General features: G+C 45.0%; 5 protein-coding genes across 8 annotated transcripts; 1 reads left to right on the top strand and 4 right to left on the bottom strand.

Annotated features, from left to right (window-relative positions):
- Positions 1–2,266: 2,266 nt before the first annotated feature.
- LOC9654604 (ABC transporter B family member 23, mitochondrial) lies at positions 2,267–5,614 on the bottom strand. Of its 2 annotated transcripts, XM_024688421.1 has the most exons (18): positions 5,363–5,614; positions 5,203–5,292; positions 5,005–5,136; positions 4,736–4,937; positions 4,509–4,669; positions 4,385–4,456; positions 4,262–4,327; positions 4,034–4,207; positions 3,873–3,943; positions 3,714–3,816; positions 3,497–3,661; positions 3,400–3,441; positions 3,261–3,350; positions 3,122–3,190; positions 2,953–3,060; positions 2,802–2,900; positions 2,573–2,730; positions 2,267–2,519 (listed from the first exon to the last, which is right to left on the bottom strand). In XM_024688421.1, the coding sequence occupies exons 1-17, from the start codon at positions 5,600–5,602 to the stop codon at positions 2,605–2,607; spliced, it is 2,010 nt and encodes a 669-aa protein (XP_024544189.1). In that variant the 5' UTR covers positions 5,603–5,614; the 3' UTR covers positions 2,267–2,519; positions 2,573–2,604. The 2 variants fall into 2 exon arrangements, with proteins under 2 accessions (XP_024544189.1, XP_024544190.1); XM_024688422.1 differs by lacking the exons at positions 2,267–2,519; positions 2,573–2,730; positions 2,802–2,900 and having other exon boundaries at positions 2,963–3,055.
- A 227-nt stretch (positions 5,615–5,841) lies between these two features.
- LOC9654603 (folylpolyglutamate synthase) lies at positions 5,842–8,720 on the bottom strand. Of its 2 annotated transcripts, none has more exons than XM_024688327.1 (15): positions 8,508–8,720; positions 8,388–8,453; positions 8,217–8,326; positions 8,092–8,152; positions 7,957–8,040; positions 7,839–7,895; positions 7,729–7,789; positions 7,623–7,669; positions 7,490–7,567; positions 7,293–7,442; positions 7,045–7,233; positions 6,917–6,995; positions 6,753–6,863; positions 6,530–6,684; positions 5,842–6,465 (listed from the first exon to the last, which is right to left on the bottom strand). In XM_024688327.1, the coding sequence occupies exons 1-15, from the start codon at positions 8,625–8,627 to the stop codon at positions 6,406–6,408; spliced, it is 1,428 nt and encodes a 475-aa protein (XP_024544095.1). In that variant the 5' UTR covers positions 8,628–8,720; the 3' UTR covers positions 5,842–6,405. The 2 variants fall into 2 exon arrangements, with proteins under 2 accessions (XP_024544095.1, XP_024544096.1); XM_024688328.1 differs by having other exon boundaries at positions 6,530–6,681.
- LOC9654602 (RNA pseudouridine synthase 1) lies at positions 8,630–9,793 on the bottom strand. Its single transcript, XM_024688329.1, has 2 exons — positions 9,367–9,793; positions 8,630–9,292 (listed from the first exon to the last, which is right to left on the bottom strand). Exons 1-2 carry the CDS (start codon positions 9,776–9,778, stop codon positions 8,640–8,642), a joined length of 1,065 nt encoding a protein of 354 aa, XP_024544097.1. The 5' UTR covers positions 9,779–9,793; the 3' UTR covers positions 8,630–8,639.
- A 36-nt stretch (positions 9,794–9,829) lies between these two features.
- LOC112351093 (protein RecA-like) lies at positions 9,830–11,851 on the top strand. 2 transcript variants are annotated; one of them, XM_024688326.1, is made up of 8 exons: positions 9,831–10,074; positions 10,125–10,197; positions 10,252–10,466; positions 10,523–10,610; positions 10,678–10,850; positions 10,902–11,048; positions 11,106–11,243; positions 11,295–11,851. In XM_024688326.1, the coding sequence occupies exons 1-8, from the start codon at positions 9,841–9,843 to the stop codon at positions 11,661–11,663; spliced, it is 1,437 nt and encodes a 478-aa protein (XP_024544094.1). In that variant the 5' UTR covers positions 9,831–9,840; the 3' UTR covers positions 11,664–11,851. The 2 variants fall into 2 exon arrangements, with proteins under 2 accessions (XP_024544093.1, XP_024544094.1); XM_024688325.1 differs by having other exon boundaries at positions 9,830–10,074; positions 10,678–11,048.
- LOC9654802 (probable polygalacturonase) lies at positions 11,763–13,360 on the bottom strand. Its single transcript, XM_002983219.2, has 2 exons — positions 12,760–13,360; positions 11,763–12,679 (listed from the first exon to the last, which is right to left on the bottom strand). The coding sequence occupies exons 1-2, from the start codon at positions 13,341–13,343 to the stop codon at positions 11,845–11,847; spliced, it is 1,419 nt and encodes a 472-aa protein (XP_002983265.1). The 5' UTR covers positions 13,344–13,360; the 3' UTR covers positions 11,763–11,844.
- Between the last annotated feature and the right edge of the window lie 1,798 nt (positions 13,361–15,158).

The following is a 15,158-nucleotide window of genomic DNA, read 5'->3' as shown; positions in this document are numbered from 1 at the left end:
CCAGGCTGGAGCCATGGAAGTTTGCTCTGGATATAATAAAATAAAAATTAGAATTTTCTAAGGAACTCTGTTTTTATAGCTTTCAATATTGTAAAAAATCATTAAGCTGCTACTTAGCAGTAAATGCCGAGCCATGCCACCCAGATGTTTTATAGTATGCATTAGCTTTAAAAAAATTATAACACTTAAAGTCTGGCAAAAGAAATTTTAGAAACAAGTGAAGCATCTATTTTATGTTTGAAAGCTTGAGATTTATTGTATATAAAAATGTTCACAGGTAATGATCTAGATGACACTTCATTTTCAGCATTGTTACAGTCTGAATTAACATTATGAATTTTTGAGGTAATAGCAAGATTAACAATAGTATGAACTTTTGAAGTAAAATGATTGATATACCAGAAAATCATAGAAAAAAAAGTTAAATAAGTCTAGTTCTTTAAATAAAGAATTATTAATTTAATGGCTGAAAAATATAATAAAATGATAGGTTTCTAATAATTACAAATTATAATAAAATAAAACTCTAAATGACATTTTAGTTAAAAAATATAAAGTCTTGTCAAATATGTATAAGGAGTCAAATTCATTCTCAGCAAACAGTTGTGTGTTATGACTTGACTATATATTTGTAATTTTAGTAGGTGTTGAAAGTTGGAATTTAATTTTGTTATGAAAACATTATAAGATATGGAAATAAAACAATTTGATCTGAATATTTAAATATGATTGGTTATAACAAAAACCTTTATACTGTCACAGTCTATATATCCTTGGAAAAACTTTAATAATATAGTAATAATAATAATTATTATATAATTTAACACTATAGTTTTACTTTCTAATTTCTAAATGGGTTTAAACTTATTCTAATAATCAAAAACTTTATAAGCTTTTTTTTAAACCGCCATGTGGAAACGCAGAACTCGACAAGCTTGACGAGAGTCGAATCAACATATTCTGGTTCGAATGCTTCCCGAGCCATGGAGATTCCCAGCATTCCCACTGCCTTTGCAAAAGAGTAATGCGTGATTTGCGAGTATGGAGTGATAGCATTCTATAGAAACAGAGAAGATTGGGTCAAAGGTTGATGGAACTCTGGCGATAATTATAGACTAGGAATTTCCCAGCGAGGTAGTCTCGCGCAGTTCACGTATTAGCAGTGTCACTGATGCTAAGTTTGAATGTTTGACGCCAAAGAAATAGCGTGAACTCTTTAGTAGAGGAAGAGCCACACCGCAAGGTCCACCTACCAAAAAAACTCGTGTTCTGAGAGCCTCACGCACATATTCTCTCTCTCTCTCTCTCCCCCCTCGCCAGGAGCGCGCTATAAGTCGATCGATTGATTCACCAGAGGGTATCACCACCACGGCATTCAAAGGAGGGAGAGAGAAACTCTTCATCTATCGAATGGAATTCCTCGGCGCGAGGGGCTGCTTCTCATGGCGGCGGTGCGCGCGGGTGTTGCTGGCGGTGGCGCTGCTGCTGCCTCAGATGGCTCATCGCTCCGTCTCGTCGTCGCTGCTTGTTCCAGCGGAGATCTCTGCGTCTAGTCGCCTGGGATGCAACCAGTACCAGCTGCTGACGTGCTTGGGATCGCAGAGCGGCGCCCCGCAGGACGATTGCTGTGATGCCATCCGCAACGTTCTTAATCCAGGGTGCGTTTGCAGCCCCGAGTACCCGGGAAGAACAGTCATCAAGTCGCTTCTCCCCATTGCCCAGTCGTGCCAAGTGCAGCTCGACGTTGGCGAGCGCTGCCACCACTCGTGAATATATGATAGAAGTCTCTGAATCTATCCTAGTGTGTAAGTTCCAGTGAAATAAATTTACATAAAATTGATTAAAGAAAGGAAGAGAGAAATAGTTTCTTTATTTTAGAAAAATCTATTTTGATATTTCCTTAAATATCATAAACCAGCTAGGACCAATTATACAATAAAACCAAAATAGCAGCATAGAGATTATGCATTATTGATTATCAGATGATTGATCATAAAACTTTGAGATATAAATGTATTTGTTCCAAGTTTCTCTGCAGGACATAACATGCTACTTTTTATTATTTGTATATTATTTCCTATTCCAGCTTTGGCTGTAGCAAAGGTTACTTATGTTTTTCTCCTTTCACGTAATTACTAACAATATCATTATCCAGGATAAACAATGCACATATGGTGTGAATATTAAAACTGGCTGTGTTCAATGGGCCGGAACTGATGCTGATGTAGATGTAACATTCACTACACTATTAGGAGCCAGTGTCCAATTCACCCTGGATAATCCTCGCATAGATGATTTTGAGATTTGCTCACTATCAACATTCACAGGATTGGTAGCAAATTGCCTCCAAGCATTTGATCCAGTGTGTAGAATGGTGCTGCACCACAATAACAAAGGAAAGAATCCTGGCTGGTTTGTAGACTGGGTGGAATACATCCCACCATTCTCTCAAAACCACATGTCTAGGCCAGTGTCATTTAAAGTGAACGCATGGCTTCAAGACAATAGTCTCACATACACTGCAGATGCTTGTTAAGAAACTGATAAACTCACAATAATGATATGGACTTACTTTGCTTCAGATCAAACGATTTGATTTTGTTGTTATTGCTTCACGAGCTTTCTCTGGCTTTCCGACTCTTGCAGCGCCCACATTCTGGAGTACATTCCCTTCATTGCCAGGAGCTTGTGATGCGTGCCTTGCTCCACGATCACTCCAGCGTCTAGCACCTGAAAAGGTGGAAGTGGAAATGGAAATGGTTGATCGAGATTAAGGAACTAGAGGGGATAGTTTTCGCTACCAGGATTTTGTCACAGTGCATGATAGTCGAGAGGCGATGCGCGACAAAGACGCAGGTCCGACCTGTTGCCAGTTCCTTGAGAGAGTTTAAGATAGCCGCCTGCGCGAAGAAAAAAACTCAGACGGGACAGATGCAAACTTAGAAAACGGACTTCCGTTGTTGAATCCAGTGCACTGGTAGCTTCGTCACACACTAGTAACCTTGGGGCCTTAAGAAACGCTCTAGCAATGGCCACCCTTTGCTTCTCACCGCCACTAAGCTGAAAGTTTCATCAGTCATGGCATCAATAGTTTTTACCCTTTTAGAAAAAACAATTGTACCTTCAGGCCCCGTTCGCCAACAGCACTGTTGTATAAATCCGGCATTTGCAACACAGTATCGTGCAGTCTCTGCATCCATGAGTATCACAAAACACTAGAGCTAAAGGGGAAGGAAAAACGAAAAAAAAAAAACGCCTACCGCTTGTTTGGCCGCATTGACAACTTCTTCTTCTTTTGCCGAGGGTCGACCGTATAGAATGTTTTTTGAAATTGTGTCGTTAAAAAGCACCTGCAATACACCGGTCACTAATAAGGAGTAATTTCAGAATAAGGCATACCGTTTCCTGAGGAACAACTGCAACTGCCCTACGGAGTGACGCCTGGAAGTCCAACAAAATAAAAAAGAAGAACAAAAATGGAAGACATTGTTCAGACCTGTGTTATGGAACGTAAGTCTTGACCATCAAACGAAAGCCTGCCGCTTTCAGGGTCATATAGACGAAGGAGCAGCTTCAATATTGTAGACTTTCCAGATCCAGATGGTCCAACAATCGCTAGACTTTGTCCAGGAAGAACTTCAAACGAAACTCCATGCAAGACCTGTTACATGCGTTATAAAATGGAAGGGAAAAACAAACACAAACTTGGTTACTTTTCTCGATGAGTAGCTAAACTGGAGATCGTGCGCCTTCAAATGAAGTCCTTTGCTGTTGTAAGGAAGATCTATGGTACCATCCTTGAGCATCGGTTTTCGTCTGGACCAAACACTGTCAGTTAAAACAATGGATTCTTCATGTGAGATACTCAGAACCTTAAAATTCCGAAGAGGGACTCCAGATCAACAAGCGACTGCCGAAGCTCTCTGTAAATGAACCCCAGAAACTGTAAATCCATGTTGAGAAAATGTTACACCTTGAAAAGGAATTCCTGGTTCGCTATGTAAATTGAAAAAAAAAGGTTCGACTTGCTAACCTGTAGCGGTCCAGAGAGTTGAAGTATCAAACCATTAGCCAACACAAGATCTCCGACGGTGATAATGCCTTGAGACACCTGAAACCCCGCAAGTCCCATTACGACCGCGATTCCAACAGCCTGAATGAGAGCTTGACCCGCATTTAGCGCCGCTACCAGCTTTTCCGAGTCAAGCTAGTGAGGAAGAAATCAGTGACAATTGCGAACTAGATTGAAATCAGAACATACCGCTGCGTTTTGATAATTTTGAAGCAGAGCATCGTACTGCATAACTTCTAGCTTTTGATTGTTGAACTGCAGAGAATCATGATATCAAAGGAAAATGGAAAGAAGAAAACGGAAGTTGCAAACCTGTACAACAGTTTCGTAGTTCAGCAAGGCATCCACGGCTTTACCGGAGGCCATTTCGTCCAGCTTATTCACCTAGACAAGGAGCACCAGTAAATTAGGAGCGCAAACACACGATTGTACTTGCCTCCTTTCGACTCAATGCAGCAGCCTGCGTAATGTAAAACGTCCAGGCTACGTACGCAGTGAACGTTACCACTACAACAGCAGCAACAATCGGGCTAACTTGTTTTGCTAGAAGCCCGCAGACTAGAAGGAGCTCCAAAATTGTTGGTACAAAAGTAAAAACTGCAGAAGCATCAAAAGACGATAAGACTTTAGAACAAGAAACAATGGCCGAGGAGAAGACTTTACCTACAGCTCGGAAGATGCTCATCACACTTCTCTGAGCTCGATCTAGAATACGAGACAGGGCGCCTGTTCTTCTCTCGAGATGGAAAGACAGGTCGAGCCCGAGGACGTGTTCCAGCAGCTGAACTCCCACTCTGCGACCGGTAGCAAAACCGAGTGGAGCAAAAATCAAATACCTCGTCTCGTTGAGTCCTGCACTAAGGGCCTTCAACGCATGCCTGCTATCAGAAACATGCTAGAAAGGAAGGAAGAATACAGTGCAGCAAGAGTACCTTGCTTAAAGCCGACAAAACCAGCGCCAAGACGGCAAACTTCACCTGTTGTGTCGATAGAGCTTTGGCTGGCGCTTGAGCGAGGACGTCCATTCCCCATTTAAAGAACAAAGGACCCGCAAGCCCCGCTGCCTGTTCGAAACGCAAGATCATAAAGGAACAAGGAAGAAAAAAAAGAGAGCAAAGTTTTCGACATACTTTTCCAGCAAACAAAAAGCTCACAGCGACGATGAGCCGCCATCCCAAGTTGCTATCCCCGGATGCCAATCTCCAGAGGTAAGGAATGACCTGCGAATCAATCGGAAAAGAAGAAGAAGGACAGGCTAGAAGTTTTCCATCGAGAGAATTGGCAAGTTACCGTAGAAAGGGATGCCTCCACCGGTGGCGTCGGCAATGGAGCGAGAGGTGGAACCTTCGCGGGCTTCTGCTCGAATGGAATGGCAACATTACCAGAAGCAGCAGCGGCATGGATTGGAGGCAGGCAATGGCGACGCCGTTGCTGCTGCTGCTTGTGAGATCCTCCGCAAGTCCAGACGCGACGATTTGGCGTGGCAATGGCAAGCGCTGAGACAGCTCGAGCGCTTATTACGATCGTCATGCCGCCCTAAAACAGAGACTTAAAATGCAGCCCTAAAAAACTAAAGCTGGTGTTAAAGGTTTTAAATATTTTAACCCCGTGCCAATTCCCAAATCGATTATAATCAAGAGAATCTTTTCATTGTGTTTCACTCGGAGGAGCGCAAGGGGAGCTCGAGTTTCACATTTTACCTGTGAGTGTTTTAGCAGATAAACAATGCTGGAGATCCGTTTCAAACCGGGAGCTTACATACAAACACAAACACAATATATGCGTGCTGTTCTAGATTATTATGCTCGATGCGAGGTGGCCACACCAAGCATCTCTTACTGGGGGTTTTGTCTCGCCATGGGTTCCACTGAAGGAAACATCACCGCTATGTGGAATGCCCGAGACTACCTCGCTGGGAAGTTCCTAGTCTCCAACAATGACAATAACAAACGTCCCATCTATCGCCAGAGTTCCATCAAGCCTTTGAGCCAATCTCCTCTGTTTCTACAAAAAGCGCATTCTACTCGCAAGACACGCACTACTCTTTTGCGAAGGCAATGCTTGGCATGGATTTGTATGTTGCTCGAAGCCCTCTGGCGTTGGCGGTGAGGCCCCAGTGACGAGATCGTGACCAGGTTTTCGCTGTGCAACCAGGTTGTCAGCGGGGTAGTGAATCCCAGCACCGGGGAAATGGAGTCTCGTCACTACTCGCATATTTATCTGATGGATCGTGTCACCAGAGTGCTGGTTGACAAGCTTGTCAGTGACTTGAAGAACAGCAATGATCCATTTCCCTCCAAATAGTATAACTCTTTACCAAGAGAATGGTAATTCTACCGCTTCAAAAGGTTCAAGACATCTCCAACCAGATGAAGCGAACCAGTTACCAAAACCTGCAAGAAGAGATCAGCACTTCTAGAAAGATGGAAAGAAAAGAGCGAATGGATCTCTCCTTACGTTTACGGAGAATGAAGGACAGCTTCGCGCTAGTCGCCGTAGGAAGTTTAAAGCCACACCAGGAGACGGGATCACCATGCTATACTCCGTCGTACTCACTGCTTCTCCTTCTTCTTGAGTAGCGACCGGATTGCAAAACTCATCTCTACCCGCTGCTACAATAAATTCACATCGTTGTCAGTGGTTGTTCCTTCAAGCAGAAGCTTGAGACAAGAAAACGAACCTGGTGATTGAAGACTGTCCCAGCATTTCTGAAGATATCGCTGCCATTTCAAGTCCGATGTCGGGGTTCCGTGACTGTTGGACACAAACACCGCCTTGTCAATACGAACACCTGTTAGAAAACGAAGCTGTGAGACGCAAAAACAAGAAATCACGCAAGAGCACCTTGGCCGCGACACGCGTTCAAAAGGGACGGGAAGAGGATCGCCGGGTCTCTCTCCGGCATGCAGTTGAACACCATGATCTGCGAGTAGAAGCAAATCAGCGAGAGAAGATCACACGACTAGAAGTACCTGCTTTGGATTTTTTTGGCAAGAACTCTTTACAGCCTTTGAGAACCAGTTGCCGCACACTTCCATGCTCTCTGGACTGTGCGCACCATCCAAGTATAGCATCAAGTTTTCGAGATCGCGTTCAATCTGAGCACGGCCTAACAGTTGCGCGCTTGCTAGGCCGGTCTTGAACGCGTCAGGGAGATCATCCTAGAATGCATGCAAGCAAGAAAACAGTTAAGGTGGTTTCAGTGAAATGCGAGGCTTACATTTCCCATAGCCTCGTCGCTCCCCCTTTTCTTGATCCAGTGCTTGCACAGTGACACTGCCAAAGCCGCATTTACAAGCTGGTGATCGCCCTTGAGCCCAAGTTCCAAGTTTCCAGTGTCTGCTAGAGGATGGACGACTTGGAGTGGAATCTGAAAGAGTCACAGATCAAAGCTTTGAAGGAAAAAATGGATCTTACCGATAGATCAGCTGCTCGTGCTTGGAGGACGGCCATGGCATCCTCGCGTTGAGGCGAAGTATAAGCAGAAACCCGTGGCTGTGAGGTTCTAGGCATTCTCAGAAAGAACAGTTCCGAAATGTGGAGTAAATACCTTGAGGATTCCCGCTTTTTCCCCAGCAATTTCGGGGAGCGTGTGTCCTGGACGACCACGGACAATGCAAATCAGAGAGTTTTTCCAAATTGACACAGAATCTTACCGAGTATTTCCATGTGATCAAATCCCAAGGAGGTTATACCACAGACATCCGGTGTTTCTATCTGAGAAAAATTGCGTGTAGCTCAGTAGCTAGCATCAACCCCAGCATACCACATTTGTTGGATCATATTTACCACCGAGACCAACTTCCAGAATAGCGACATCAATCTAGAAAAACAGCTGCATGTTTAGAGGATTGTTTCAGGACGATCAAAATGTTTTGGTTCACCTTTTCTGAAGTGAACATCTTGAAAGCCAGCAATGTGAGAAACCGAAAGTACGAGGGCATAGGCAAGTTGGATTTGCATCCTTCCTGATCATCTCAGAACCAATCAGCCTCACAATATCTTGAGCGTTTTCTCACCTGTAGACGATCCCAGCACCACCAGAAATATTCTTGGAACAGAGTTTCCGACACTTCAGTTCTGGAACAAGCTCCAAGATCATAAAATTAAAAAAAAAATGCAAGAGACATTCAGGCATACCAACCCATTGAATCGAAATCTTTCACGAACGTCCACGAGGTGTGGCGACGTAAAAAGGCCAGTCTTGTATCCACAGGCTCTTAAAATGCTCTCGGAGAAAGCACAAGTCGATCCCTGTGGAAAAAAGAATCCCTACAATGAGAAAAAGAAAGAGGGAAAAAAATTCCACACAAACCTTTCCTTTGGTTCCTGCGACGTGAATGACACTGAGTTTCTTCAGAGGCTCCTCCAGCTGAAGGATCTAGAAGAAGAAAGAGAAATGCGTTGATTTGATCGAAAACTCCATTCCACGAACCTTAAGGTAATCGCCCATGAGTTGCACCGTCTCATTGGGGCCGGCAATCCTATAGCGCCTGGTGATGAGCGACGTAAGCGCCTCCCTGGAAGCCTCAGGACTGCTGCTACGGAGCTCCATTCTATCCAAAACTCAAACTTTAGGGTTCTTGGAGGCCGCCCAGGATGGATGCGGGGCAATCACTTCCACCACTTCGCCTGTCATGGGATGTTGGAACGCTATGCTCTCCGAGTGTAAGAAATGGCTCTGGCACTTCTCCCCGTTCCAGTGTAGCGGGCCACCATACTTGACGTCCCCGACCAGAGGAAGTCCCAGAAACTGGCAGTGGAGCCTGATCTGATGAGTCCGTCCCGTCAGAGGCACTGCTCGGATGAAAACTTCGTCGCCAGTGCCGGGCTCTGGATCGACCATCTTCGCCTCCACAACGATCCGCTGCTCTCCATCATCTTCTTCGCTGTCTTTCGCTTCATCCAGAGAGCTCGGCATGACTTCTATCTTCGTTGACATGTCTTTGACGACCGATCCATCCGGCAGAGACCTCTCTACGTCGTGCTTGGAGTAGACTCGCCAGCAGCCTCTCCTTGATTTGCCATGCCCCGATTCAATGACGGCTCTCTTCCAGTGGGGAGCTTTCCCGACGCAAAGCGCAACGTAGGACTTTCGCAGCTCCCGGCTCTTGAAGATGTTGGTGAGCTTCCCTGCCGCAACTTTGTCTCTGGCAATCACAATGATCCCACTGGTATCTCTGTCTAGTCGATTTGCTAGATGGAAAAAGCCCCGGCTCTCTGTTCTTCACGGAAAGGACGAAAGACAAAGATGAAAAGTGAGCTTCTCGTCTAGATAAAAAAGGAATGCTTACTCTCGATCGGGTACTGTGGCGAGTAGGAATCTCCCAAGAGCGATGGAACTGAGACGAGGACGTGCTCGGAGTAGACTCCACAAGGCTTGTTAATGACGAGAATCCATTCGTCTTGGAACACGACGTCGTCGATCGTGATCGCGGGGCCGGATTTCATGGACGCCTCTGCTACTAGCGCCCGCTCGTACTCGATCTCTTTGGCGCCTGTCAGCGGCGTCACTGGAATAGGGTACCTGGAGAGATCGATCGCCGCCGCTGCCGCCTCGCCGCATTCTTGCGATTCCACCGCCGAAGGAGCTGCCATTGCCACGGCAATCGCCGATCTGGAGAACGGAAGAGAGGAGGAAGCGGAGGAAGGAGTGGCGGCGCTTGCCCCCAATCGCGGGAAGCACGAATAATGGAACAGCGCCATCGGTAAGAACCCTAATTAGCAAAGCATTGCCCACATGGCAAGCTCTCATTGGCCACCTTGAAATGTATACCCTAGCGCAGGGTTTAAGCGATCCAGGAGGAATGGCGAGAGTTGCGAGCTGTGGCGGCGCGCTGTGCCTCTCCAGAGCAATGGCGAAGAGCATTGGAGCTCGCTACTCGCGGGATTTCGCTGTGAAATCGGTGTGCTCGGTGATCAGAGTGTCCAAGCGCTCTCTTTGGAGCTCCAGCGGTGCGGTTTTGGGGGGCTACACTCGCAAATCCAAGATTTCTTGCCAGGTTAGTGGATTTTCTCTCATATTTTCGCGATCACAGCCTCTGGAACGCAGCTAACGAAGAATGTGAATGGATTGAGAAGCTTGGGTGGAGCTTACGCTTCGTTTGCGAGTGATGCTAAGAAAGGTATGGAAGCTAGTTTTTGTCACAAAGAGTTAATTGTTCTTCCTTTGGTGACAGGAAAGAAGAAGCAAAAGAACTCCACATCTGCCGATCCAGCGTCAGAGTATTCCGAGAAGGAAGCAGCATTGCAATCGGCACTCGCTCAAATCAAGAGCTCGTTTGGAGACGAGGCTGTTATGTGGCTTGGAAGGAACACGTCCAAGCAAGTTCCAGTGGTTTCGACTGGATCGCTCGCTCTCGATGTAGCGCTTGGAGTGGGAGGTCTTCCCAAGGTGTGATCGATCGAGAGCATTTTTTTTTCATCTTTGGAGCTTACTGTTTTGCGCAGGGACGTGTTGTAGAGATCTATGGACCGGAAGCGTCTGGGAAAACAACGCTTGCTCTTCATGTTATTGCTGAAGCACAGAAGCAAGGAGGTCGGTCTTTCCACTTTCTCGCGAAGTGAAATAACTTACGTTACTTTTTGTGTTCTTTTACTTCTAGGAAGGTGTGTTTTTATCGATGCTGAGCATGCCTTAGACAAGTCACTTGCCGAGGCTATCGGAATTGACATTGACGAGCTGCTCGTGGCACAGCCAGATTGTGGAGAGAACGCCCTCGCAATCGCAGACACACTAGTTCGCAGCGGATCAGTGGATGTTTTGGTTGTGGACAGTGTAAGTTGTCATTTGAAGTTTGAGAAAGAGTGTAACTCTTCGTTTTTGCAGGTTGCTGCTCTAGTTCCTCGAGTGGAGCTAGAAGGTGAAATGGGGGACTCTCATATGGCGTTACTGGCTCGGCTAATGAGCCAGGCACTTCGCAAGCTTACACATTCTCTATCACGTTCACAAACCATTCTGATATTTATAAACCAGGTACTACAAAAATTCATTGCTTAAATCACTCAGACACGGGTCTTGTTTTTCCTACAGATCCGATCCAAACTTGCCTCCTTTGGAGGTTTCGGAGGAGCTCCCATAGAAGTAACTTCTGGTGGAAACGCATTGAAGTTCTATGCATCGGTGAGACTAAACATTCGGAGAACAAACTTACTCAAGAAAGGAGACGAGGTAACGATCTTACTTCCAGTCATTTCCAAAGATAACACCGCTATTTCACAGACTGTAGGCGCTCAAGTACTAGTCAAGATTGCCAAGAACAAGCTCGCGCCACCATTCAGAACAGCCGAGTTTGAGATCGACTTTGGCCGGGGCATCTCAAAAGAAGGAGAGGTGTTGGACCTGGGCTTCAAGCACGGGCTCGTGGGAAAGAGTGGCAATTGGTACACTTACAACTCGGAGAACATTGCCAACGGGAAGGAGAACGCAAAGAAGTACTTGCGGGAGCATCCAGACATTTTGCAAGCTCTGTCCGAGAGCTTGAGGGAGATCCTGATGGGAAGGCTATTAGAGCAGCAGGGCGACGCTGGAGAGAACGAGACCGAGGTGGAAGGAGACGAGGATGGAAGCCTAGAAATGCTTGCCAGGTGATGATCTTTCCTTGGGTCGATTTTGGAGTGAGACCCTCTAGCTAGTAGTGATAGTGTAGATCGTTCTTGCTCGTTCTTTTTGGACAGATTCTTTCCAGCAGACTAAAACTATAGCGTGATCTTTCATCGATGTTTGGTCGAAGCTTGCTCGATCGAACTTATTAATAGATTTGGGAGTGTTACTATGAAGCCAGGAAATCGTTCGCAAAGTTGACGAGAGAAATACTGTCCTCCGGTGTCCTGGAACCAAATTCAATAGGAACTTCTTCCCCGCCGCCACTGCTCGTCACCCACGTAAAGCTGACGTTCTGTAGCGACAGGCCATGCGCCCTCTGGACAAACATTCCCGATCTCTTGTCGTGGGAGATAAGACCCTGGCATCCCGGTCTAAAGTCCTGCATCCCTCCATCTCCGCTATAGCTCGTCCACCTCTCGATTTTCAAATCCACGTCCACAAGTTTCACGCTGTGAATCACAGCTCCATTCTCAGACGCCGCGAGAAAGATCCCATTCTCGGATCGAGCAGTGATGTTGCGAAACTCGATCGAGTGGACCGATCCCACCAGCGTGAATTCGTCTCTGGGACACACCGTCACATAGATCGGCTCGGCTCTCCCCCACCACGACGGATCATAGTATCGAGTGGACACTACAATGTTGGCGAAGATCACGTCGTAGACACTCCCGGCGTCCCGGAGCTGGATCCCAAGTCCGCGATGCGAATCAACGATGATCAAGTTTGAGAATCGAAGGTGGCGGAAGTCGAAGAAGGTGGCGCTGCCGAGCTTGACCCCGCACGACTTTGTCCGTACCCAGCAGTCCCGGACGGTGAGGTTGACGAGCGGTCCGTACGTCGTCTTTGGGCAGATCGCATCGTCGCCCGTGTCAATCCGGCAGCGCTCGATCACCGTGTTGTTGGATCCATCTACGTCGATACCATCGTTGTTGGGCGTGTCGAAATCGCCCAAGATTGAGATGTCGTGGATGTGTATGAAGTTCGAGTTGACCAGATGCAAGCTGCGCAAAGTCACAGCTCGGTCAACTATGGTCAAAATATAGTCAACTATAGTAAAACGTTTAGTCAACGTAGTTCTTACCACCAGTATGCCGGCTGCCGGAGATCGATGTTCCAGACGCGAATCTTGGTCGAGCGTAGAAATCCCACCAATCTGGGGCGGCATTCATCGCCTAGGCAGTTCCCAGTGACATTCCAGCTCGTCATGATGTTCTTCTTTGGATCATATCTCACCACAAACTTGGAGCTCTGGCCGTTGACCTCACCACCGCCAGTGATCCCCACATTCTCTACGCCCTCGGCAAGAATCACATACCATCGATCCTTCTCGGGAGGATAGTCCATCTGCCTGGAGCTTCCCAAGATCTTGGCGCCATGGTCGATGTGGAGCGTCATGTTGGATCTGAGGAAGAGTGTTCCAGTGAGGTAGGAGCCTGGAGGAACCCAGACGACACTCTTGGAGCCGAGTTTGTTGCTGCGAGAGTGGCAAGCATTGATTGCTGACTGGATTGAGGAGGTTTCGAGCGTTGATCCATTGCCAAGAGCTCCATAGTCTCTCACGTTGCATTGCACTGGTCGAGATGGGATTGGAACTCCACTGGAGGAAATGAGAGAGACAAAGAGGAGGAACACGACCACATCTATACGATGATGATAGAGTTCCATTTCATGGCTGTGGATAACATCTACGTGTCTATCATAAGGCCTAGTATAATTGAGTGAACTCAAATGTTTCATAGAGTAGTCGTGGCATGAAAACTACCCCACCAGTCAACCACCCCACTGCACCAATGGCTGCAATTGCCCCTCTTAACCCCCACTTAAAGCGCACTTTATAAATGCCTTTTGTTCTAGTTAAATCCCTCTCATAAACCCAATAAATTTAACCGACACGAAATGAAATATGTAATATAAAGGTGGTAGAGGACTAGTGGCAGAGACCCCCAATATAAAAATAAGTCCACACAAATAGGTCCCCATTATTTGCTTATTTAGATTTGCATGCCAACTTATTGGTTACATAGGCATGCCATTTCATTACTATAAATTAAAGATTGTTCTAGTATATTATTTTTAATTATTTAAAAGTATAAAATAAAATATACTATTTATTCTACTATAACAGCATTATTCTGATTGTATAGCTTAATATGACTACATAGAATATTAAATGAAATTTCCTTTCTTTCAATATATATTTTTGGCCAAATATATTCTTGAAAGTAATAGCTGTATAATCCTTTTGTTGTACCATAGCGAGGAAGGGATCTTTTCACTGCATTCTATGTCAATTCAATATAATTTGTATGAACTCCAATCATAGGATTAACAAAATTTTGGGAGTGGTTGACTGTATAATGAGTGAAGTTTAATTGATTCAACCACTCTAAATCATAACTAGCCCAACAATCACTATATATAAATTCTTCCTAAATAATTAAATATAATTATTAGTTAAGAATAATAATAGAAATAGAACTTACCTGGTTCAATATATATATATAAAAAATATCAATTAAAGTTTGTGCAATAGCAACCCAAACCATAAACATTGGATCTGAATCACTTTTAATTCCTCCAAAAACCCATTAACCTTCTACTTTTCTACCATGATTATATTTTTTCTTACTAAACTTACTTTCATCAATTTCCACAATTTTTTATTGACCACCAATTTTTTAACTACCTCATTGTAATTAAATATTACGATAAAAGTTGTACTAATTTGTTGTCGTATGCTCACTTTTAATACTACACTCAATACAAGTTTGATCTTGTGGCATTTTAATGCATAAACAATACATCACTCTAAGCATTTGAGCAAATGTGAGATAATTATTTGCAAATAAAATATTAATTCTAAAAGATCTTGTGGTATTGCAATTTTTACAATTCCACTTCAAACCAGGAGCTCTAGGGATTGTGGAGAAGCAAAAGACCCTACTCGAGCATGGGGATGTTTGTGGTGGTTAGTAGCCATCCAACACTAGAGATAGAGGCCTAGGAGCTCCAAAACATGTGCTTGCTTAACCATCTTTTTTGCAAAAGTTCTCACTTCTTTCCCTAGGATTGGATTAGCAGTGGAGCACTATAACCAACACTCTAGAGTAGTGGAGCACCAAGTATGCTATGGCTTTCCAACAGCCAAAGTGCCATGGGAAATTGACCAATTTCCAATTGCTTTTAATTCTCTAGTGAGTGTTTACCATTTGAATTTGTAGGCACAGATATGGGAGACTGGGTGCTGGGGCACAAGCCATGGACAGCATGCGACAAAAAATGTTTCTTGCTGGCCCAATTTTTTTGATAAACTTCCTGAATCAATTAATATAACTAAGATGGCACTTACTCTGTCATACAGTTTTCTTCTTTATGTATATGGTTTGGTTGATAGATAGAGTAGCCCCTAACCAATTGATAAAGGCAATTCTTTGTTTGTACTAATGTATTGATCAGGCAATTTAACAAATCTATATAGAT

This window comes from Selaginella moellendorffii, unplaced genomic scaffold, assembly GCF_000143415.4.
Source record: "Selaginella moellendorffii unplaced genomic scaffold, v1.0 SELMOscaffold_57, whole genome shotgun sequence".
NCBI classification, from domain to species: Eukaryota; Viridiplantae; Streptophyta; class Lycopodiopsida; order Selaginellales; family Selaginellaceae; genus Selaginella; species Selaginella moellendorffii.
This window is presented reverse-complemented; position numbering and strand designations above follow the sequence as displayed.

Excerpts from the sequence above, each read along its gene's own strand:
- LOC9654602 (XM_024688329.1), bottom strand. The coding sequence starts at position 9,778 with ATGGCGCTGTTCCATTATTCGTGCTTCCCGCGATTGGGGGCAAGCGCC. Across the intron at positions 9,293-9,366 it reads GCCACAGTACCCGATCGAGA|AGAGCCGGGGCTTTTTCCAT; the intron begins GTAAGCATTCCT and ends CGTGAAGAACAG.
- LOC112351093 (XM_024688325.1), top strand. The coding sequence starts at position 9,841 with ATGTATACCCTAGCGCAGGGTTTAAGCGATCCAGGAGGAATGGCGAGA. Across the intron at positions 10,467-10,522 it reads GAGTGGGAGGTCTTCCCAAG|GGACGTGTTGTAGAGATCTA; the intron begins GTGTGATCGATC and ends TGTTTTGCGCAG. Across the intron at positions 10,611-10,677 it reads TGAAGCACAGAAGCAAGGAG|GAAGGTGTGTTTTTATCGAT; the intron begins GTCGGTCTTTCC and ends TTTTACTTCTAG.
- LOC9654603 (XM_024688327.1), bottom strand. The coding sequence starts at position 8,627 with ATGGAGCTCCGTAGCAGCAGTCCTGAGGCTTCCAGGGAGGCGCTTACG. Across the intron at positions 6,996-7,044 it reads GCCAAAAAAATCCAAAGCAG|ATCATGGTGTTCAACTGCAT; the intron begins GTACTTCTAGTC and ends TTCTACTCGCAG. Across the intron at positions 6,864-6,916 it reads GAACGCGTGTCGCGGCCAAG|GTGTTCGTATTGACAAGGCG; the intron begins GTGCTCTTGCGT and ends GTTTTCTAACAG.
- LOC9654604 (XM_024688421.1), bottom strand. The coding sequence starts at position 5,602 with ATGACGATCGTAATAAGCGCTCGAGCTGTCTCAGCGCTTGCCATTGCC. Across the intron at positions 4,208-4,261 it reads AAAATTATCAAAACGCAGCG|CTTGACTCGGAAAAGCTGGT; the intron begins GTATGTTCTGAT and ends CTTCCTCACTAG. Across the intron at positions 2,901-2,952 it reads CACTGGATTCAACAACGGAA|GCGGCTATCTTAAACTCTCT; the intron begins GTCCGTTTTCTA and ends TTCTTCGCGCAG.
- LOC9654802 (XM_002983219.2), bottom strand. The coding sequence starts at position 13,343 with ATGGAACTCTATCATCATCGTATAGATGTGGTCGTGTTCCTCCTCTTT. Across the intron at positions 12,680-12,759 it reads CGGCAGCCGGCATACTGGTG|CTTGCATCTGGTCAACTCGA; the intron begins GTAAGAACTACG and ends GACTTTGCGCAG.